The sequence below is a fragment of the Erinaceus europaeus genome, chromosome X (genome assembly GCF_950295315.1).
Source record: "Erinaceus europaeus chromosome X, mEriEur2.1, whole genome shotgun sequence".
Lineage (NCBI taxonomy): Eukaryota > Metazoa > Chordata > Mammalia > Eulipotyphla > Erinaceidae > Erinaceus > Erinaceus europaeus.
The window spans coordinates 47,886,267-47,911,486 of NC_080185.1; the positions used below are offsets into that span (position 1 = coordinate 47,886,267).

At 37.2% G+C, this 25,220-nt stretch overlaps 1 protein-coding gene across 1 annotated transcript in view; it reads right to left on the reverse strand.

The window, feature by feature from the left end:
* HTR2C (5-hydroxytryptamine receptor 2C) overlaps positions 1–25,220 on the reverse strand; it is a 263,732-nt gene that overhangs the window by 11,064 nt on the left and 227,448 nt on the right. The window contains exon 5 of the mRNA XM_007533263.3: positions 24,144–24,344. Within this exon, the coding sequence (XP_007533325.1) occupies positions 24,144–24,344 (201 nt within the window). The remainder of the gene's footprint in view (positions 1–24,143; positions 24,345–25,220) is intronic.

Here is a 25,220-nt window from a genome sequence, read left to right on the forward strand (position 1 = left end):
AACCTTTGGATAGGGCCCACTTTCCTGTATGCCTCTCCCAATCCATATCAAATAATATTGCATCTGCCGATCACAACCTAATCAACACAATGATTGCCACCTCAACATACTTAACTTCAGACTGTGTCCAGAGACTTCACGTGTGGAATGACAACCCTTCAGCTTCATTACTCGGGTGTGACCTTTCCTTTCTTAGTATACTCTAATTCCATCCCAGGTGGTTCACTTTCTAACAAAGTCCCAAAACCTAGATATAGACCAGGTTCTGAGAGAGAGAGCATACGTTCACACGTATCCATAAACTACTGCAAAATATATGCCTGAAAGCAGAAGTACACTAGAGTATGCGGTGAGTATCCCCCTAACACTTCCTCTCCACTATTCCAAGCTTTGGGTCCATGATTGCTCAACAATTTGTTTGGCTTCGTATGTTAACTCTCTTTTCAATCACCAGGTTCCAGACGTCATCAGGATGCCAGACAGGCTTCCCTGGACTGAAGACCCCACCAATGTGTCCTGGAGCTCAGCTTCCACAGAGACCCACCCTACTAGGGAAAGAGAGGCAGACTGGGAGTATGGACCAACCAGTCAACGCCCATGCTCAGCGGGGAAGCAATTACAGAAGCCAGACCTTCCACCTTCTACAACCCACAATGACCCTGGGTCCATGCTCCCAGAGGCATAGAGAGTGGGAAAGCTATCAGGGGAGGGGGTGGGATATGGATATTGGGTGGTGGGAATTGTGTGGAGTTGTACCCTCCTACCCTATGGTTTTGTTAATTAATCCTTTCTTAAATAAAAGAAAGAAAAAAGAAAAAAAACTTTATTTATAAAATGGAAACTCTGGCAAAACTATAGTATAAGAGGGGTACAACGCCACACAGTTCCCACCACCAGAACTCAGTATCCCACCCGCTCCCCTGATAGCTTTCCTATTCTTTATCACTCTGGGAGTATGGACCCAGGAACATTATGGGGTACAGAAGGTAGTAAGTCTGGCTTCTGTAATTACTTCCCCACTGAACATGGCATTGGTAGGTTGATCCATACTCCCAGCCTGTCTCTTTCTCCAGATCAAATCGATGGGATTCACTGTCTATAATATTTATACACCTTTCCCGTATTTGGGAGCTACTCTCGTCCCTGATCCAGCTTTCTAGCCCCTTTTCCAGCCATGACAGCATCTCCCCAGACAATAACTTGGGCCCACCTGCATATCAGATGTCAGGCTCAGGAAAAAACTAGTATATCCATGAGCCCCTTGGAATACACCTAAAATAGACCTACTATCTTTTTCCAAAATGAAGACCCCAAATCTTCATCTGCAATATTCTTGTCTATAGGTTCATGACCAGTCAACAATCTGTTCTGCATTATATCTTAACTCATATATTTTATTATATTTATATAATACAAAATATTATATAATATATAATAATGTCATATATTAAATAATGTATTATATTATATATTCTATAATATATATTATAGAATACTATATATTAGCTCTTTTTCAACCACCAGGTTCTTGATGCTATCATGATGTCAAATGGACTCCCCTGGGCAGATGACCCCACCAATGTGTCCTCTAGCCCCCGCTTCCCCAGATCCCTGCCCCACTAGGGAAAGAGAAAGACAGACTTGTACTTTCTTCTCCTTTTCTGTCCTTATTTTCTCCTAGTAAATGCTCATTTTCTTCCTAAAACATGACTGGCTCTTTCTTTGACTCTTCTATGTAGAAGTCAGTTTAGAAACACATGGGAGGGAACTGAGGAATGGCCCCAGTTAGCTGCTCCCTCTCTCTCAACACACTGACTGATGAAAAATGACCACCTGAGGACGATGACATTACTTGGAGATCATGGCAACTCTATCTGGCACAGGAACCAACCTATGAAGGCTGACTCAGAGAAACCATCCAATCAGAGTCTAAGGGAGAACATGAGAGGGAATTGGAAGGAAAGCCCCATAAAAGCCCATTGTCTAGAGGGGAGCTCTGCTGTTCAGACTTTGAAACTGCCCATTTCCCAAATTGTAATTACCTTAACTTAATTTTAATTAGTCTCTTTCTTTATAAGATTCCAGGTTGTATTGTTACTTTAAAAGCCTTTGTTGGTGTCTGGAAAAATGGCTCAATTGGTAGAGCATTGAACCTGAGGTTCCCATTGCCCAACAGTGATGCTTTTGTTAATTTCTTTCTCTCTCACTGCCTCACATGCAACTCTCTTTCTATCTCATATGTAATAAATATAATAAATCTTTAAAATGATAATACAATGGGGCAAGGTGATGGCACATCCTGTTGAATGCATGTGCAAAGACCTGGGTTCAAGCCCTTGATCCCCATCTGCAGGAAGGAGGCTTTCATGAGTAACGAAGCATCTCTTTCTCTCTTTCTACCTCCCCTTCCCCTCTCAATTTCTCCCTGTTCTAGCAAATGAAGAGGGAAAAGAAAGAGAAACGCATGCCAGGAGTATTGGGTTTCTTATGCAAGCACTGAGCCCTAGTTATAACCTTGGTGGCAATAAAAAAATAATAAAATAGGGGGGCGGGCAGTAGCTCAGTGGGTTAAGCACACATGATGCAAAGAACAAGGACAGGTTTAAGGATGCAGGTTTGAGCCTCTGGGTCCCCACCTGCAGGCGGGGGGGGGGGGGATCGCCTCCCAAGCGGTGAAGCAGGTTTGCAGGTGTTTATTTTTCTCTCCCCCTCTCTGTCTTCCCCTCTTCTCTCAATTTCTCTCTGTCCCATCCAACAAAAATGACAGCAATAACAACAACAATAATGACAACGATAAACTCTGAGCCCCAGTAATAACCCTGGAGGCAAAAAACAAAACAAAACAAAAATAAAACCTCAGCTTTAAAATATAATAATAATAATAAATAAAAACCTTTCCTGGTCATGTTGTGGGAGTAGAATGGATATTTTGGGACTTTTTCCCAGTTCCTTTGTTGTGGGTTTGACACAAATTCTCTTGAAAGAATTACAAAGAAGCACATGTGATAAGTATGCAATTTCCATATTAAGTTATGAGGTAGAATTCATGCAGAAGTGAAATTAGAAAGAACAGAAAGCTTAGGGACAGACTCCTGAGGGCCCTGGAAGATTTCCAAAAGGCTTCTCCGTGTGAAACCCCTCTCCTCTTAAACGTTACATGTCATACCTGGGCCGGTCTCCTATTAGCCAGCTGGAAACACCACGTGTGGTTACCTGACCCAAACTCCTCCCACAGTGCGCATCTTTCCCGCTCAAGTTCTCAAGTTCCTGCTTACATGTCCTCCTCCAGTATCCTTGTGCTCCAATTCCTATGCGTGCAAATGCAGTGCAACAAAGTGTGCCTGTTTCCAGGATCTCTCTGTATCCCTGTACTATTCCCAAGAGTCACACCAGCAGCTTTTGTTGCTTGTCAACTTGGGGCCTCTATTTTTTTTCTATATTATTTGATGTAAAATGTGTCATGACTTTTCAGACAACCTAATATTTTTACAGTTTCATGTACATTGAGTAAAGAGTGATTTTTAAAGTTGTCATTTATAGTCTATCTTATGTGCCAGACACTGTGTTGTGCACATTACTATCATGCATATGAAGTATATTATCTCAATTTGGTTAAGAACTTCATGATATCAGCAGTTTTGGGTGAGAAAGCCAAATCTTTTTCCATTATAAACTTAATTTTGGTTTTTGTTTTAGAAACCATGAATGCTTTCAACAAAACAAGAAATTCAAGTTCTTTTGTGGCAACTGAAGCATTATTAATAACTACATATACTGTGCAGATTATCTTATTGAATACTTCAGAGAATTAAAAGTATATGTTAGCAGTTCTCAAAATTTGGTTCAAGGACCTTAGTGGTTTCTGAGACTCTATTAGATTTCCAGGCTTCTCTTTTCTAATTATTTTTCTTTAAAATAGTCTTAAGAAAATAAATTTCAAGCAAAACAACATATTACAACATGCTAAAAGTAAATGCATATATGAGAATTCAACTATTTTTCCATAAAATTAAAGAGATTTTAAAACTATGAAACAATGCCTATCTCATCTTTGAATTGCTTCTGAAAGTATAAGTCTTAATAACTAAATATGCTATGTATGTTAACATTAAATAAGTTTGTTATCGTTATTTAAAATTAAATGGCTCATAAATACTTTAAATTTTCTCAGTTTTATGCAAAAATATCAATAACTATAACCTACATAACTCTTTGGAGTCTTTGATTATTTTAAAGAGTGTAAGTGTACAAGGTCCTGATACCAAAGTGCTTGAAAGCTACTAATCTATGTTAGTGAATGAAATTATTTAGGTCCTGTAAAATTAAGTTCAGCATCACACATTAAGTCGAATCTTATAATTATAGTATACTTTTGCATTATTATATTATTCAATCAAGAAAAAGTATATATTAGTATTTTAATTTTCTCAATCATTAGAAATTCAGGTTTACTATATTATTATTAAGGTTACTTAAACTCAAATGAAAAATACCTTCAATAAACTTAAAAGATCTTAACATTTCAGAAACATTAAATTCTATAATGTAGCTATACTAATTTTTGTTAAAACATATGTTGCTACTACTTCAAATGCTGCTATGAAATATAAAAAATCAGTGATAGCAAGAAGCAACTTTATATGTAATATCTCATTCATTCTCATAAAAATACAAAAACACATGCATTATAAAGTTAATTTCAGAAAAATTAAGTATGCTTAGCAACCATAATGGAACAATTTCTGATAAGCTAAAGAAAACTCTCATTTGGGAAAAAAAGAAAAAAAAAAAAAAGAAAAACAAACAAACAAAAAAACTACCTAGAAATGAACTAGCATATTAGGAAATATTAGGTATAAATAACTATGATTACAATAATATTAATCTTTTACTCAGTGTTTTCTGTGCATCACACACTAAGTCGTTTTCTTATATTTGTAATATATGTATATTATCTTTGGCAATCCAGATAAAAAAGACATTGAAAGAAATAATTATTAACTAGAGCCACTTACTATTTCTGAAATTAACTTCTATAAAATTAGATGATCTTTAGAATTTTAAGAACAACAAATAAAATATATAATTCAGATTTTGCTGAGACAAATCAGGTATTATTCCAAATTATAAATAATCAAATACATTTCATGCATTATCTCATTTAGTTCTCAAAAAAGACCTTTGAAAACCAATTATTATTAAGGTTACTTAAACTCAGAGAGGAGAAACATCTTCAATAAACATAGAATTGTAGCATTTAATAAACATGAAATTCAGCAATGTAGCTATAATTATAATATTTATTGAAAACTTGCGGCTACTAGTACCATGGCTACTACTATGACACTACTATTACTACTACTATTATTAGGTACTTCTTAGGGACCCCCCACCTGCTACACATGGATGGTTCTGAAGGGTGCTAGAAGGTCTTGGAAGACAAACCAGAAACTCAGAGCTGGCTAAACTGACCAAGCAAACCCTCCCCATGCTCCTTCTAGGTAGCCTGGAAGAGAGACTAGAAACCAGGATGTCTTGGAATTGCACGGGCATTTCCCCCTTCTATCTAGCTGAAGGCTATAATATGCAAATGTGCACACCAGAAGACAATGGATAATCAGTATAGAATGAGTATGGGGTTCAAGGGTCCGAGAAACTAGCATGCTTCAGTGAACCCCCTTTGAACTAGGAGAACTGGGAAATTTGAGGCTTCACTCACCCTTGAATCAGGCCTACACGTCTGTGCATCTGTCTTTCTCTTCCCTATATGTACTTTACTTCAACAAATTCTCATCTCCCTGAAACATGACAAATTTCCCCTGTGATTCTTCATTGTGGACATTTATCTACAACCTTATTAATGGAGCCCAAAGGAGACCCTTGACCCTTTGCTCTGAGATACCCACAACACTGCTGCTATCACTACTATCACTGTTATTCCTACTGCTACTCCTCTTCCTCCTCCTCCTCCTCCTCCTCCTAGTTCCTATCGTTACTGAGAGTTTAATGTCTACCACTCTATCTGTAAAACATTCTTTCCATGCATTATCTCATTCTAGCTTTACAAGATAAATTAATGTAACTTGGCGTGGTTATTTTACTTTAAAGAAGATAAACCAGTTCAGAGAAATTGTAAAATGCTTACCATCCCTAGTCCCTTGAATTCAAGCAACACAGATCAGTTCTCTTTAAATCATTAGATAATGACTGCATATGCCAATGATCCAGAATACTTTCAAATTTTAGCATCTTTTAAAGTGTAATGTGTATATAGGGGAGTCAATTTTGCTACCTTGAAATATTTCTTATTATTGTCACAGATCCTGACCCCAAAATCTTGGTTCTTGACTTCAAACCAGGTTCACAGTTGAATGGAGAAGGTATCCTTTTAGTTTTTAAATCTAGGCAAGGTTTTTATTGAAAGAATATTATTTGTGATTCTTGGAGTTGTGAGTTTTACTGTCTCCTGTGATTGCAAGTTCATTTGCTATCTCTGAACAGAAGCTCTGAAGAAAAGGCTTTGAATAGGAGCTTTTATTGTTTCATCCAGGAATAGGAATAAGACATGCAGATGGATAAGTAGCCTTTCAGCCATGAATATTCAAAGCTTGGCTATTTCTGTCTTCCATATTCCTAACATCAACTTTTAATCTGTAAAATTTAGGAGCAATTGTATAGTGTTTACCCAACCATTTGGGGCCGGATTCTCTGGAAAATAATAAGACAATAAATTTTTCTCTGGAGCCACCTGGCACACCAAGAGAAGGATAATGGCATCAAAGGCAAAGACTTCAAGAACATTTAGCAGAAGTAGGCCACAGGAATTTCTGAATAGAAACTTTGGAGAACAAAGTTCTCATCCTGACAATCTTCTATTTTGAGCAAGAGTTAATTAGGGTGATTCTTCTCCCTGAGTCAGAGGAACTGGCCTTAGTCACTAAATCTTAACACTAAGGAGTACATTATTGGGAAAACAAAGAAAGGGAATGATTGATTTGTGGGGCAGGAATCAGTAGAAAACGTTTGGCTGTTATTGAGTTGTTCACAAATTTGGAGTTATGAGTTGTATCTTGATAAATGAAGTCTTCTAGACTGTTCCACAAACCTCCAGCCTTTATGTGTGTTTATATGTAGTTTTTTGTGGCACAATTGTCTGAGTTTGGTCACCTGGAAATGGTTCAGTAAGCAATTTAAAATTATAGATGATCCACTGATGAGATTTACATTCTTCCTTCAGTTGCTTTTTCTCCCTATTTTCTTTGGAAACTGTTGCATAGGGAATCATTAGCTCATTGACCTTCATCTACTAAGAAAGATGGCTATAATTTCTATGTAAGGTAGTTAAATTAATAATTACTCATGGTTACACTTTCCTTTTTCACACAGTGGCTATACAATAGCTGTGTAGCTCTGTAATGCATCCTGTATTGTAGTTGAGTAGTGAGGATGGAGACAGTTAAAGGGTTTGAGGACTTCAGATGGCTGTGAGTTTTTCTGTGGTTTATTTTTATATGTATATCTCAGTACACAGATTATTTTACGCTAATGATTTTTAAGAAATAGCAAACAGAAAAAGCTCTGAAGACTCAGTAGAAACTACCTCCTATATGAGCCATTTACATTTATAGGGAAAAATCTCTATTTGTAAAAGTGTTTCTTTCATTATAAAATAAAGAGTAAGATGATGAAATATCTTTATAAATTCATCTTCAGAATAGGCAGCAACTTTAATCAGCATAAAAATCATTCTGTTATTTATGATTCCTTTACTGGTAACCTCCCATTTATGGCTTTCCCATTTCAGTCCAATATTCTTTGTCTTTAACTTAACATGGTAGGTACAAGTCATTTTGACATCTGGAAGGAAAAAAAAAAACAAAAAAAGAAAGAAAGAAGGAAGGAAAGGAGGCTGGGTGGTGGTACACTTGTTTGAATGCACATGTTACAATGCTCAAGGACATGAGTTCTAGCCCTCAAATTCTACCTTCAGTGGGAAAGCTTTGCGAGTGGTGAAGCAGTATTGCAGGTGTCTCTGTTTATCTCCCTCTTCCTTCTCAATTTCTGGATGTCTCTATCTAATAAATAAAAATAAATTTTTAAAATTTAAAAAGAACATTTGTTTAAAAAAAAGATAGAAGAAAGGAAAGAACACATCGAACTTTCTAAAGAAATGCACTTAGTCAAAGATGGATACACATGTTTGTGGTCAGTGGGAGCAGGAGAGGCGACCAGGAGTTCTCTCATAATATCTTGGAAGCTACGTAGAAGAGCACAGTACAGCCCTCAAGATGGTGGAGAGTCTCTGAGTACCTAATCCCTGACCTCAGGGGAATCAAAGAACTAAACTGCTTGCAAGGACTCACCAGGGCGGCAAAGAAGTAACCTGGCTAACCCTGGAAGTAATCCAGATGTCCAGGGGTAGATGAGTGGCTTAAAATCTTAAAATGAGTGATATATATATATGGTGGAATACTTCTCAGCTGTTAAAAATGATGAAATCATCTCCTTTGCATACTCTTGAGTGGAATTTAAGGACATCATGTTCAGTGAGATAAGCCAAAAAGAGGAGGAAAAATACAAAATGATCTCATTTATTAGTGAGACTTAGTAAATAGAGACAGGGAGGGAGAATACAAAGTGAAACATGAACTGGACAAGGTGTATTGTATCAAAGCAAAGGACTCTGGGGAAGGAGGGAGAGAGAGGAGGAAGAAAACTTTAGAGGTCTAGTCAATAAAGCTTTAGCACCCTCAAAAGGAAGGAGGAGGAGGAGGAGGGGGTGGGGGAGGAGGAGGAGGAAGAGGAGAAACTTGGCTGAGGACTGGCAATGAAGGGTTCAGAGTTCTATAGAAGGTATAAATGAAGTCTAAAAGAACACTCTTATCTAGTCAAAATGACAGAAGAATGGAGGAAACTACTCCCTCACTAATGAATTCTATAAGAGAGGAAATAATAAGTGTGGGTAAGGATGTGGAGAAAAATGAATTCTGACACTGTTGATAGTAGAGTGGGACCCGTATCAGATCAAATCGATGGGGTTTACAGTCAATATTTATACACTTTTCCCATATTTGGGAGCTACTCTCTTCCCTGATCCAGCTTTCTGGTACCTTTTCCATCCATCACATAATCTCCCCAGACAATACCCTGGGCCTACCTGCATATCAGATGTCAGGCTCAGAAAAAAAAGAGAGAGAGAGAAAGAAAGAAAGAAAACACTAGTATAGTAACAGGCCCTTTGGAATATAAAATAGGCCTACTAACTATCTACAAAACGGAGACCTCCAAATCTTCATCTGCACTATTCCAGCCTTTAGGTTCATGATTAGCCAACAATTTGTTTGGCTTTATATGTTACCTCTTCTTTCAGCCACCAGGTTCCAGATGTTACCGTGACGCCAACCAGACTTCCCTGGGCAGACGACCCCACCAATATGTCCTGGAGCCCCACTTGCCCAGAGCCCCACTCCACCAGGGAATGAGAGAGACAGGCTGGGAGTATGGATCGACCTTTCAATGCCCATGTTCAGTGGGGAAGCAATTCTAAATGCCAGACCTTCTACCTTCTGAGCCTCATTATGTTCCTTGGTCCATGTTCCCAGAGGGATAAAGAATAGGAAAGCTCTCAGGGGAACAGGTAGGATACGGAGTTCTGGTGGTGGGAATTGTGTGGAGTTGTACCCCTCTTATCCTATGGTTTTTGTCATTTTTTCCTTTTTATAAATAAAAATTATATAGAAAGAAAGAAAGAAAGAAAGAAAGAAAGAAAGAAAGAAAGAAAGAAAGAAAGAAAGAAAGAAAGAGTATGGAAATGGCACAGTGGATAAAGGACTGAACTCTCAGGCATGAGGTCTTGAATTCCATGTCTGGCATTGCATGTGCTAGAGTAAAGCTCTGGTTCTCTTACTTTCTCATGTGAATAAATAAGTAAAACCTAAAAATAAATAAATGAAGGAAAGAGAGAAGGAAGGAAGAGAATGTGGTGTAGAAGGAGGGGTGGTGGAAGGAAGGAAAGAAGGATTGAGAGTAGAGAATCCCTAAATTAAAGCAGAGATACCCTTTAATCCAGCAATATCACTCCTAGGCATACATCCAAAGAAACATGAGAAAACTAATTTGACAGGATATTGGCACCTCTATATCCTGCTAGCAATTTGAATGCCTAACAACAGACTGCTGGATAAAGAAAGTATAGGAATCAAGATTCAACGGAATATTTCTCTGCAATTAAAAAAGATCATGCTGTATCCTTAAAGATAAAATGGGCTGAAAAGTGCTAAGTGAAATAAGTAGAACTGAAAAACAGTTACCAGATGTTTTCAGTGGAATATGAATAACTAAACTGTCTCAGACTTTGTGAGAACTGTGGTGGTTATGAGGACAGGTATGGCACAGAACCTCGGTGGTGGGTGCAGTGACTTATAAACACAATGTAAATGCATGTGGGTGGAGATATATCCCTGAAATATGATAACTTTGAATATCATTGATAAGAAAAATTTGGATAAGTGAATGAATGTTAGTGAAATAAAATATGTGAAAAAAAGAAAATAGAAATACCTTAAGATCCTGCATTTTTACTCCCAAGCATTCATCTGAAAGAGTTAATTTGAAATGGACTACTTGCAATAGCTGAAATATGAAACCAACCCTAAATGCCAATTGACAGATTACTGAATCAAAAAAGCTATGGAACATATTTATTGGAATAGTACTTAGTCTTTATAAAATATAATAGTGTGCCTTCAGGGGAAAATGAAATGAACTCAAGTAATCACTTAAAGTGAAGAAAGTAGAGAAGTGAACGATGGTGGGAAAAAAGCATAATGGTTATGCAAGAGAATCTCATGCCTGAAGTTCCAAGAATTCAGGTTCAATCTCCTACATCATCACAAGGCAGAGCTGATCAGTGCTTTGGTAAAAATAAAATAAATAAAAGCAGTTTTGAAAAAAAAGGATTCTTTAAAAAGGGTGGGTGGGTGGTTGTGCAGCTGGTTGAGAGTACATGTTACAGTGTGCAAGGATCCAGTTCAAGACCCAGGTACAAGTAGTGAAGCCATGCTGCAGGTGTCTCTCTCTCTCTCTCTCTCTCTCTCTCTCTCTCTCCCTCTCTATCTTCTTGTTCCCTCTCAATTTCTGGCTGTTCTTATCCAATAAATAAATAAAGATAATTTTACAAAAAGAAGTGAAAGACAACTACTAGATGGTCTCACTCACTTGTAATATATAAACAACTAAACCAAACAAATTAGAAATAAAAATAGTAAGCAAACAGACTCAAACTGTGAAAGCTTTGGTGGTTATTGAAGAGAATGGGAAGGGGAGATATAGGGTATAGGTAGACAAGTCTTTGACACTGGAACATGGAAAAGTCTGTGGTGAGTTGTATAAACATAAATATAGATGTGAAGCTATACATCTGAAATTTGATAATATTGTAAGCTAATTTTAGATCATTAAAGCGTGTGAAAAAGAAATTGTCCATGCAGAGACATAAGTACTGAAGTTACTAGGTGAAGACTTTAAATGACCAGTTTATGTAAGTTCAGCAAATTAAAGGAAAATAAATGATGTATCCATAGAACTGAACTTTTTCCAGGGGTAAAAAGTATTAGCGAGGATAGCTTCTAGCATGATAATGTAAGAAGCTTCAAAGATCCATTCCTGTAAAACACTTATAACAATAGTAAAAGGAAAACCATTTAAAGTTTCTGATCCTGGGACCTCGTGGCAACACACCTATTTGAGCAAAACTCTGATTTAAGCCCCTAGTCCACATCTGTAGGGGAGAAGTTTCATGAGTGATGAAGCAGGGATGCAGGTGTCTCTCCCTGCCTATCTCCCCTACCCTCTCAATTTTTCTTTGTCTTATCAAAATTGAAGGGAGAAGGAAGGAAAGAAGGAAGGAAGGAAGGAAGGAAGGAAGGAAGGAAAGAAGGATGGAAAGGGGGAGGGAGGGAAGAAAAAAAAAGGAAAAGAAAGGAAAAAGAACAAGAATGAAAAACACTGACCATCAGAAGCAGTGGACTTGTCATGCAGGCACCAAGCCCCAGCAATAAAAAAATTGCAATTAAAGTAAACCATGAATAAGAAACAAAACAGAGATATAATTATCAAGAACAGAATATACATATATGCAAATGCAAATTCTGGGGTTGAAAAGTATATTGCAAATAAAAAAAACTCACTCAAGGGCCTTAATGACAGATTTGAACTGGAAGTAGAATTAGTAGATGTGAAGATAAATTGATAGAGAGTTAAGTGCATAAGATATAGTTTAAGACCAAATTTTCCAAGTATTGGGACTACTGTCCTAGCAGTCTGTTAGATCAATTTCTTTTCTCAAATATAAGTCTGATTATAGTCGGAAAAGTAAAAGAAAACTTTCCCGACATGGATCGTCTGTTAGATGAATTTCTTTTCTCAAATATAAGTCTGATTATAGTCGGAAAAGTAAAAGAAAACTTTCCCGACATGGATCGTCTGTTAGATGAATTTCTTTTCTCAAATATAAGTCTGATTATAGTCGGAAAAGTAAAAGAAAACTTTCCCGACATGGATCCCTTTCAAGAAAACACTAAAAAGGGGGTCAGGCAGTAGCGCAGCAGGCTAAGCACACCTAGCGTGAAAGACAAGGACTGGCATAAGGATGCCGATTTGATGCCCCAGCTCCCCACCTGCAGGGGGGTGTCTTCAAAAGCAGTGAAGCAGATCTGTAGGTGTTTCTCTTTCTCTCCCCTCTTTCTGTCTTCCCCTCTTGATTTCTATCTGTCCTATCCAACAAGAAGGACATCAATGGCAACAATAACGACAACAACAAGGGCAAGAAAATGGAGGCGGGGGGGGGGGACACTAAAAATATATCTGGCAAAAGGAGAGGAGATATTATTGATTATTCAAACAGTTACCCACATTGTATGGGATACAGACAGAGAAACTCATATCTCTCAGCAGCACCTACATTAGTGAACCAGGATCTTCATGACCAGGGTATGAAGAATAGGAAAGAGGAAAAGGGGTAGACAAGGATTGCATGGGGAGATAAGAAACTGTACTCAAGTGGCAACATCTTTCTTGTAAATCATTATTTCCCCCAATAAAATGATATTTAAAATTTTTTAAAAAATCTAAAGGGATTAATGGGACTGGACTCAAAAAGAAATTCCAGAAGCGCCACTCACACCTGGGAATCTTACAGAATACACGAGTACTTTCAATGTACAAATACAGGCTCAATGCCTGCATGACAAGTCCATATTTTCTCCTTATCTCTGGCAGATTTCAAGTATGCAGCGTCATTGTCAAGAAGTGAGCTCAGAAAGCAAAGCTAGTCTGTGGGCTAAAAAGAAACTATAAGATGACCTATAGCGGGTGGTCTGCAAAGAGACTCTCCTGCCTGAGGTTAAAAAATCTGTTTCACTCGCCCAACCACCATAAACCAAAGAAAAGAAGGAAAAATTGACCCACAACGCCACCTTCTGGAAAACAAGAAAAGTTTCCAGTAGTCAGTTTGGGATCTAAAGAACAAAAGAAAAACGTGAGAAGTGCAAGAGAGAGCAAGAAGATCTAGTATACCCAAGAAAGAGAAAAATCTCAGATAATAACAGCACTTAACAGAATACCCCATCTGATGGCAAGCTGTATGTATTTCAGGAAGCATTTGCTATTTCAAATGTGAAATAAGCAATGCCAAATAAGGACCACGAAGATCAAGGAAACATTCTCAGTAATTAAGTTCAAAGGCTTTTTGTTCTAGCTGATACTGAATTCAAAATAAATGTTCTGGGGCCCTGGCGTGGCGCACCTGGTGGCGCACCTGGTGTGTAAGGACCCAGGTTCTAGCCCCTGGTCTCCACAGGCAGGGGGAAAGCTTTGCGAATGGTGAAGCAGGGCTGCAGGTGTCTCTTTGTCTCTCTCCCTCTCTACCACCCCTTTCTCTATCAATTTCTGGCTGTCTCTATCCAATAAATAAATATAATAATTTTTTTAAATGTTCTGAGGAAACTCAGTAACCTACAATAAAACTCATAAAGACAATGAGGGGGGAAAAAAGGACCAGGTGGTGGTGCACCCAGTAGAGTGCACACTTTACCATGAATAAAGAACAGGGTTCAACCTCTACCCCTGTCTACATCAGTGGTGGGGCAGTGCTGGCTTTCGGTGTCTCTATTCTTTTCTCCCTCTCTCTAATTCTCTTGGTCTCTAACAGAAAGGGGGAAAAAAAGGTTTAAATATATAAAATGTAATCATGCGAGTTTTTACCAAAGAGACAGAAACAAGCAGAAATGTTTGAAATAAAGAAGTCAATAAGTAAAATTTAAGAGCACAATACAGAGCATCCATTGCAGAGTGGGACAGATGAAAGACTGAATGAATAAGTGAGCTAGATGATAGAGATTTTGTAATCAACCTGTAAAAGAAAAATAACAAGAAGGGAAAAGAGGAGGAGGAAGAGAGGAAGAAATACTATATTATCTGTAGATGTTCATATGAAAGGCAAAGACTAGAATACTTATGGTTACAGAAAGCAAGAAACAGGGAGAAAAAGTTATATAAAGAAATAATTGTGGGAGTCGGGGGGTAGCGCAGCGGGTTAAGCGCAAATGGCGGAAAGCGCAAGGACCTGTGTAAGGAATCCGGTTCAAGCCCCCGTTACCCACTTGCAGGGGAGTCGCTTCAATAGCCGAAGAGGTCTGTAGGTGTCTATCTTTCTCTACCCCCTCTACCCTCCCCTCCTCTCTTCATTTCACTCTGTCCTATCCAACAACGACGACAACAATAATAACTACAGAAATAAAACAACAAGGACAACAATAGGGAATAAATAAATAAATAAATATTTTTAAAAAGAAAGAAATAATTGTGTGATCCAGGAGGTGCTGCAGTGAGTATGAGTACTGAATCCTCAAGTATGAGGTCCTGGGTTCAGACTCTGGCAATATATATATGACAGAGTAATGTTTTGGTTCTCTCTGCTTTCTTTTTCATAAATAAATAAAAATAAATAAATCTTTGAAAACAATAACTAGGAGCTTTTAAAACTTAGGGAGAAAATTAGCCATCCAAGTTCATAAAGTTAGTAGACCACTTTATGATTTCAATATGAAAATATCTTCTATAAGACACTTTTCAATAAAACTGTGAAAAGTCAAGGATATAAAAAGAATTATGAATGCTACCTGGGAAAAGATTATTTTAACTTATAAAATATTCTCCATTAAGCTGTGGATGGATTTCACAGCAGAAATTATATAAGCCAGGAAATATTAAGATAATAAGATATTAAAATAACATTAAAACTATTGAAATGTAAAACTTGGTATATACTATCTTTCTAAAGTTATACTTCAGGTATAAAACTTTCCTAGACAAACAAAAGCTGATGAAGTTAATAAGTACTGGACCCATCTTGTGAAAAATGCTAAAAGGAGTCTGAGTTCATTAGGCAGAAATGAAAGGACAAATCAGTGTAAGAAAAGATGACATTGTTTATCACATTGGTACGGTTAAACTATACAGCAAAATAAAGAAAACTCTAGATCTATAATGGAATTATGGATTATCCACTTAACTGTAGTGTAAAAATCAAAGAAAAAAAGAGGGTAAAGTAAGTATATTTTTTTCAGGAAATGGGGGTATGTATCCTTGTGACAACAAAAGTCCTGTGAATCAAAATATTTTCAATTAGGTAATATTGAAATTTAAAAAATAAGGAAAGCTAGGAACAAACAGTATATAAATGGGTAAACAATTTCATCTAACATGCAAAAAGGGCAAAGCAAAAATGTGAAACTTAAGATGCTATCACCACTTAACTAACATTTAATACTGGTTTTCCAAGCTGGAAAAATAAGAAACAAAGAAATACGTGGTTCCAGGGTTCAAATCATGAGTTTCAGGCAGTCAAGTCCAGAGTTCTACCAAATGAACTATTTCCTCATCTGCTCTGTTTTAAAGACTCAGACAAAAAAAAAAAAAAAAGGGACAGGATATGGAGTTCCGGTGGAGGGAAATGTGTGGAATTGTACCCCTTTTATCCTATGGCCTTGTCAGTGTTTTCATTTTATAAATAAAAACTTAAAAAAATATATTTAAGCATTTGAAAAAAATAATAATAATTAAAAATTAATTTATTCTGGTATGTAGGAGAGAAAAACAATCTGCTATGGCACACACTGGCACATGAAATATGGGGAACAAAATCCAGGACCTCATGAGTGTTAATTCTGGCTTTTCCATGCCTGCACGCCACTCATGTGCTTGGAAGGTGTGTTGTGTCTTGTTTTTATCAAGATAAGCCCACATTTTTATTTTAACCTAGAGATCGAACGCTTTAGCATTTCTTGCAGAGAAATGAAAACAAATGAGTTAAAACAGACTGTGAATAAGATTGCTCATACTATGAGCCCTCGTGTGGGCTGTCCTGACTTGTATTATTCTCCTTCCTCCTTTCCCAATTGCTGTTTTATTCTTAGGAAATGACTATCCTGTGATCACACTGAAATCAGCAAGCGAGCAGGCACTTTTAAAAGTAAGGTAGGCAATCTTCCAAAATGCCATTCTAGAAAATTACTTTTTACACTCTTTGACCATTCTCTGGAAAATCCCACTTGCAGCCTTTATCATTTGGTCTGACTCAGCATTCTCCCATTCCAAATAGCCTTTCCTTGGAGGTAATTAAAGCCATTCAGCACTAAGCGCTAAGCATTGCAGTTCGCTGAGGCTGTAATAACATTTGAGATAAAACAAAACAACTGAAGAAATCATAAACTGATTTCCCTGGGCAGAAGACCTCATCAATGTGTCCTGGAACCCCACCTATCCAGAGCCTTACCCCACTAGGGAAAGATAGAGACAGGTTGAGGGTATGGCTTGACCTGTCAACACCCATATCCAGAAGCAATTACAGATGTCAGATCTTTTGCCTTCTGCATCCCATAAAGATCTCTGGTCCATACTCACAGAGGGATAAAGAATAGAGAATCTTCTAATGGAGAGGATGGGATATGGAACTCTGGTGTATTCTTTTTCTTTTCTTTTCTTTTCTTTTTGCCTCCAGGGTTATTGTTGGGGTTTAGTAGTTGCACTACAAATCCACTGCTCCTGGAGGCCATTTTTCCCATTTTGTTGCCCTTGTTTTTGTCATTATTGTTGTTGTTGTCATTGCCTTTGGATAGGGCAGAGAGAAATCTAGAGAGGAGGGGAGACAAAGAGCTGGAGAGAAAGATAGAGACCTGCAGACCTGCTTCACTGCCTGTGAAACGACCCCCCCCCCCGCAGGTGGGGAGCCGGGGGCTTGAACCAGGATCTTTACGCTGGTCCTTGCACTTTGCACCATGTGCACTTAACATGCTGTGTTACCACCTGACCCCCCTCAGACAGTATTCTTATCCAACCTCATGCTAGCTACCAAACTCAAGCAAAACTACCATAGTTGTGTGCCCCCAGGAACATGTCAGAAGTGGTTTTCCTAGCTTTCTTCTACCGTAAAATCCCTAACCATTTTGTTTCAGCGTAGGTCATGCCACCTTTTAGACACCAAGTTACAATTGCTACTGTGACTCCATCCCAACTTCTCTGGGCAGAGGACCTCATCAGTGTTGTCCTGGACCCTCACATCTCCAGAGCTCTGGTCCACTAGGAAAAGATAGAAACAGGCTGGGGGTGTGGACTGACCTATCAACACCCATGCTCAGAGGAGAAGCAATTACAGAAGCCAGAACTCCTACAGTCTGCTCCCCATAAACAACCTTGATCCATACTCCCAGTGGGGGAGAAGTGGTAGGATGAAGGTAAGAGGACTCTGAACTCCAGCTCCATCAGCACCCAGAGAGAGAGAGAGAAGGAAAAGGAGAGGGTCAAATGGTAGTAGTTATGTTGTCATGAGTGGCTTGGAGGGGAAGAGAGGATTGAATTAGAAAAAGAAGGGGCAACTGTGTATAAATGTGGACAGATAGTTGTGGAGAGGATGGTTGGCCCATGTCTACAACCTTAGGAGAAATGTGGTGGATTGCAGTGGGGAGAGTGAAGATTCAGAACTCTCATGGTGGGAATGGTGTGGCTTCAACCCCCTGTTGACATGTAATTCGGTAATATAAAAATAAATAAATCTTAAAAAGAGAAAATGAATAAAGAAACAGAAAGAGGATGGATGGTGTTGCACCTGGGTAAGAGCACATATTGTTATGCACAAAGACCCTGGATCACCCCATCCCCACCCCATCCCCACCTCTACCCACAGGGAGACTTCTTCACAAGTGGTGAAGCAGTGCCACAAGTGTTTCGTTTTCACTCTCCCTCTCTTTCAGTTTGATTTCTCTCTGTTCTGTCAAAGAAAATAAAGTTGAAGGGCTGGGGTAGATAGCATAACGGTTATGCAAAGAGACTGTCATGCCTGAGGCTCCAAAGTACCAGCTTCAGCAGCGACAGCTGAGCAGTGCTGTGGTAAACCAACAAATAAAGTTAAAAAAATTTTTTTAAAGATGCAATTAGCAACAATTGCAAGCAACGACATGAAACCTTAGTTAAGAAAAAGAAGCTGATTGGCTATGTTGTTAAATTATACTATTAAAAATATATGTACAGCTGGGGGGTTGTGCAGTGGGTAGCATATTAGACTGTGTGCATAAGCTCCCAAATTCCATCCCCAGTACTTCATACACCAGAGAGCTGCTCTAGTTATCTCTCATAAATAAATAAAAAATAAATAAATAACCCTTTTAAAAATGCGTTGGGCACAGGAACCTCCCGCTTCCTCTATAAAGCCCAAATTTCTCCCAGTCCTGGATCCTCTAGGGTGGGTCTCACTTCCTGAAAACAGGTCTGAACTTTAAGTGGCCCCCTAAGTCCCCCCCCTCCTGATGTGGATAAAAAAAATCTGTCTGTGTCTCTTCTGCGCTCACACGCCACTATTGAGAAGTGCATGTAGCCCAGGCTTAAGCTTGATTCAATAAAGGCTCTTTGCTTTTACATGTGATTCTGGCCTCCACTCTGTGCGAATGGGATCTGAAATCTGGGCATAACAGCTCCAGGACACATTGGTGGGGGTCATCTGACCAGGGAAGTTCGGTTGGCATCATGGTAGCATATGGAACCTGGTGACTGAAAAAGGAGTTAAGACATAAAGCAGAACAGATTGTTGACTGATCATGAACCTAAAGGATGGAATATTGCAGATGAAGATTTGGGGTTTCCGTTTTGGAAAAAGCTACTAGGTCTAATTTAGGTATATTCTAAGGGGCCCATGATTTTGTTAGTTTTTCCCTGAGCCTGACATCTGATATACAGGTGGATCCAAGTTATTGTTTGGGGAGATGATGTCATGGTTGGAAAAAGGGCTAGAAATCTAGACATTTTCTATTTATACATTTGGCCATTTTTTTATTTGAATTTCAGTTGTAGAATAAACACGATGATTCCAATATTTTGAAATTTATGTAAAATCAGTTTATGGTCAAATATATGGTCAATTCTGATGAATATTTTTTAAATGGAATATTTACTTTTTATGTCAGTGATTTCAATTATATTGATTACTCTCATGCACTTACTGAAAAGGCTGTGCTGCAATCTTACATCATGATTATAGACCTATATGTCCTTATTATTGTATCTTTTTTTATTTATAGTCACATACTGCTTAATAATAAAGATAGATTTTGAAGAAAGTGTTCTTGGGCAATTTCATCATTATGCAAGAGTCGTAGATTATAAATACATAAATTTAGGTGCTTTAGCCTATTAACACTCATAGGTTAGATGTTACAGCCTATTGGGACCACAGTCATATATGTGGTCTGCCTTTGACTGAAATGTCACTAAACGATGGCTGATTGTATTCATGTTGAAGCCGCATTATTGTATCCATGCAAGTTCCTTATGCCTTCCATATGAGTTAAATCTTTCATCATTATGAAGTCTCCATTCTCAAAAATAATTTTTTTCTCAAGTGTGCTTTATAGCTGACTATCTACATAGCTACATAATGTTTGTTGGCAAGTGTTTGTGTGGAGAAGCAGTTTAACCTTTACTTTCCTTACGGCTTATATTTGCTGTAATATTTATATTTATATATTTGAAAATTCATAAATTGTTTCCCAATCTGTCTTTTATGGTAGTTTTAAATACTTAGTTCCTTCACTATTATATAATTATGGAAATATATGGAACTATTTCAACCTCCCTAGTTAGTATTTTATATTTTCCACCTGTTCTGTAATCCTTTTTATATCTTGTACTTCCTCCTATTGGGTCTATTATTCTACAACATTTCTCTGTAAATTTGAAATTTAAATATTCCTTTTCTATTAGTGATGGCCTTGAATTTATAGTAAATTATACTTTGTTCACCAAAAAACATATTAAGCATCATTTCTGTATTTTATTTGGACAATAACAAAAGTTTATCTTCAATACTCTTTAGTTACATGCCATTATTTTAGTTTGATAAATATTATGAACTCCAGAAGACATTATAAATTGAAGATATTATAAATCAATATTTACTCTTACTTAACCACATATACCATTCTTACTGCTTTTAATCTCTTCCACTTTATCTCCATCTTCCACTATTTTCCTTTGATTTAAGAACACTACAAGATCTATTATGTAGGAGTCTGTTCTTGTCATATTTGATGTTTTTATTTCATTTTGACTTTTGAGACATGTTTTCAGTGAATACCTGAGTAGAATTTAGTATTCACTTTTAGTACACTAGCACAATCATTCCAACATTTGAATTTCACTGCGGATGTTGAGAAGGCATTAATCTACTATATTGTCACTCTAGTAAAATTGATTTGTTAATATTTTCTTTAAGGCTGATAAGCATGTTGTTTTGGTTCTGTTTGTTAGTTTTGTTTTCAATATTGTTATGATGAGTTTATATGCTTAATGCTTTTTATTTAATTTGTTTGAGACCTGTTGAGATCTTTGAATGTGGAGGTTATCTCTTATCAGTTCTACAAGTCATAATTTCTTCAAATATTACTTTTTATGCCATTTTTTCCTCTCCTTGTGAAATTCTCAGTTTATATGCAAGTTTTTTTTAATCTTCTTCAACCCTCTTCTCTCTTTTCTACTTTTCCAGTTTTTCTTGCTTTATTCATTAGCTTCTTCTGAGAACTAGTAATTCTCTCTAATCTCATAGGGTTTAAAGTCAAGATTTTTCTATTTGTTCCTCAAATTTTAAATGTCACTCTATACTTTTTTTGCTATTTCTTGCAGAAATATTTAAGTTCAGCTTTTAATTTCCATATGAGCACTACAGACAATTATTTATTGTCCGTGTCCAGTAATTCAACTATCCTGAGTGCCTTTGGGTTCATTTGTAGTATCTTTTATCATGTTATATATCATTCATGTTGTTTTGTCTCTTGATGTATCTGTTTATCAATGTGCTATACTTACAGGACTTGAACAGCATTGAAATAATTCAAAGCCTACAATGAGGATTTTCTTTTTCTAATACAAAATTGAAAGCATGAAGAATATGAAATCATCTCAATCCAATTTCCAGGCTAAGATTTTTCTTGATTACAGAGGTGATTTGAATTAGTCTTGAATTATGTCAGAGATCATTTAATCTTGGCCCACCCCTGCTTTTAGTGTACCAGACTTTGGGACAAATAAATCAAGCCAGCAAAGCCCAGTCAGGCTCTGTATTCCTGTTCTTGAGACAGTGAGATGAGCTTCTAAATTTATTGTCACATTTTACAAATGTAATATTGGCAAAAGTGAGTCAATAGTCATACTAATTTTTCCTGGATTTCTACCTTTTACTTTTTTCTTTTAAATAATTTTAAAAATTATCTTCATTTATTTATTGGATAGAAATAGCCAGAAATTGAGAGGAAGGGGGAGAGAGAGTGGGAGACACCTGCTACACTGCTTCACCACTCATGAAGCTTTCCGCCTGCAGGTGGGGACCTTGGGCTTGAACCTGGGTCCTTCCTTATACATTGTAACATGTGAGTTCAACCAGGTGTGCCACTACCTGCCCCCCTTTTTCTTGATTTATCACTATCTTACTAGATTCTTAATGCTTATTATTCAGTTTTTTCTTCTTTTTCCTTTTGTTGCCCTTGTTGTATTATTGTTGCTGCTATTGGTGTTGTTGCTGGACAGGACAGAGAGAAATGGAGAGAGAAGGGGAAGACAGAGACAGGAAGAGAAAGACACCTGCATATCTGCTTCACCGCTTGTGAAGCGGCCGGTTCTTTGCACTTGGTTCCATGTGCACTTAACCTGCTGCATTACTGCCCAATCCCATTTTTTCTTTATTTTTTTTATTGGGAGGTTAATGTTTTATAGTACATTTGTTGGTACATGGGTATGATTTCTAGTCTTACCATGATAGGTGTTTCTGCAAAACATTCTCACCCTCAAATTGGGTCCATTATCTTGTACCAGGACCTAAAAGCTGCTGCCGCTCCTCACTCACACCCAGTCCTTTGATTTGGTGCAATACACCAAGCCAGTTCAAGTTTTACTTTGTTTCCCCTTTCTGTTCTTTTTTCTTAAAAAGTTCTGCCCATGGGTTAGATCATTCAATATTCATCCTTGTCTTTCTGGATTAATTCACTACATATTATTCCTTCAAGCTCCATCCAAGATGTAGTGCAGAAGGTGACTTTATCAATTTTAATAGTTGAGTGGTATTCCAGTGTGTATACATACCACAACTTTCTTGGCCACTTATCTGTTGTTGGACACCTGTTGAGGTTTTTGTTAATTGTCTTTATCTTAAAAGTCATTGCAAGTTATCCATTCTGTAATTATCAGAAATTCTTGCCTATAATATTCCGATTTAATTTTTTTGCATATTTTCTTTATAAACACAAAGCTTGGTCATTTTAGATGAGCTTTAGGATTACCAGTGAACCTCTGACTGTAGGTAAATTTGCATTTGTAGATTCACTTTTTTCTAGGAGACACTTTTAGTGCTTTTTGTTCAAACAAGTGTGTACTTACCAAGAACAGAATATCTTATAAACTTATACAAATGTATTTTTTATCATTAAGTACCAACTCTGCAGATGGTATGAGAGAAGACTGTATTGACTTCATATTGAAAATTTTACCAGAATGTGTTTTTAGAAGCGGTTTGGAGAGGAGCTATTTAATGAGACAATAAATGTAAGATCCAAAAGTAAGAGGAAAAGAAAAAGGTGAAAAAAAGAAGGATTGTAAGAAAAGTTTTTCTATTTTATTTTATTTTCCTTTTGTTGCCCTTGTTTTTTTTCATTGTTGTAGTTATTATTGTTGTTGTTATTGATATCATCATTGTTGGATGGGACAGAGAGAAACTGAGAGAGGAGGGGAGGCAGAAAAGGGGAGAGAAAGACACCTGTAGACCTGCTTCAACGCCTGTGGGAAGCCAGGGTCTGCAACCGGGATACTTTCTGATCCTTGTGCTTGTACTGCCTGCACTTATCCCGCTGCGGTACTTCCCAACCCCCAAAGTTTTTGTATTTTAATTGGTTACATTTTTGTGCTTTGAATGTTAGCATTATTAAAGCAGTTATGAATCTCTCTAGTATACACAAATTAATCCTGTCTCTTCAAAATTTCTCAAATTTTTAAAGAACCTAATTTTTCTTTTTGTTTAACCATAATCAGAGAAGATATTTAAAAATATATATGAAGTAAGGTGTTTCAGGTAAAATCAACAGCATACTTATATTGCACCATTAATTCTGTTCACAGAAGACGTGAAACTGTTAATAACAAGATTAGTATAATGGGATAAATTAATTTTTCTGAAATTTAAATGCTTTATTTTCAAATTTAGATTTTCAGTTTATCTCTCTGTATAGTATACCAAATGTATGCCAGTTTTTTTCATCTTCAAATCTTTTTGAATATTTCAAAAGCTTTGTATCTGTGTTGAAGAATTCAGTGACCTACTGACCTGTAAAATAATTTAGCAGCATAGTGTAAACTTTACATTTATAAACATTTCATTTCGTTCATTATTGTTAACCTAAATATCAGATATATAGGTTAAGAATAATTCCTAAAAACACAATCCCGATTACACGCAAACGTTACCAGTCGACGTCTGTGCGTTGTTCACAGTACATAATCCGAAGGTATTGAGCATAGCCGCTGCAGTTCTTATGGCCGGGGGAGTTATTTACCTAGTGAAATTGCCCAAACGATAGCAATCTTCATGATGGCCTTAGTCCGCGAATTGAAGCGGCTATGCTCAATAGGATTACGTATTGCTACATACCGATCCAGCGAAATAGCGCAAAGGTGCATGATGGACGCCGTAGAGAATAAAACATCTAGAGATATCCAGACGGGGCACAGGTGTCTAGGAAATGGCCAGATATAATCTGAAACAGAAAAAAGAGAAAACAAGAACATTAGTCATGTTATATTGATTGTAGTGTAAAGCTTTACTCTACTTATTATTTTCTATCATAAACTAAAGCTTTTTAAAAAGTGAAATTTGCTATGCACTCTCTATAGTGATTATTGTTATGATAATGATAATGCCATAATTATGATAAATTTGCATGACATAAAATTAATTATTTTTAAAGTGTAAAATCCAGTGAGATTTAGCATGCTCACCAATTGCATAAACATCACTTTGATCTGGCTTCTAAACACTTCATTACTCCAAAAGGAAATCACTATCCATTAAATTATCACAACTTCATTTCCTCTCCCACAGACTCTGACAGTCTCTATGGGTTTATATTATTTCATATGGACACTTCAAATAAACAGGTGACTTTTAATTTTTTTATTTGTGATTAATAGTGGGTTACAAAGTAGTAAGATCTCAGTGTACAGTTCCTCACCATATCTACAACCAAAATTTTGTTCCTGCCCTCCCAGTAACTAAAGATAGCCATCATAGTTCTTTCTTTATTTTCCCTTTCCTTGCCCTTATTGTTTTTCATTGTTGTTGTGGTTATTATTGTTGTCGTTGTTATATAGGGCAGAGAGAAATGGAGAGAGGAGGGGAAGATAGAGAGGGAGAGAGAACGATAGACACCTGTAGACCTGCTTCACCATTTGTGAAGCGACTACCCTGCAGGTGGGGAGCCGGGGATCGAACTGGGATCCTTTTGCCAGTCCTTGCACTTCGCGCCACCTGCGCTTAACCCACTGCGCTACCACCCAACTCCCCCATAATAGTTCTTACAAAGTCTTAAAAATAGTTTCTTTCGGGGAGTCGGGCGGTAGCTCAGTGGGTTAAG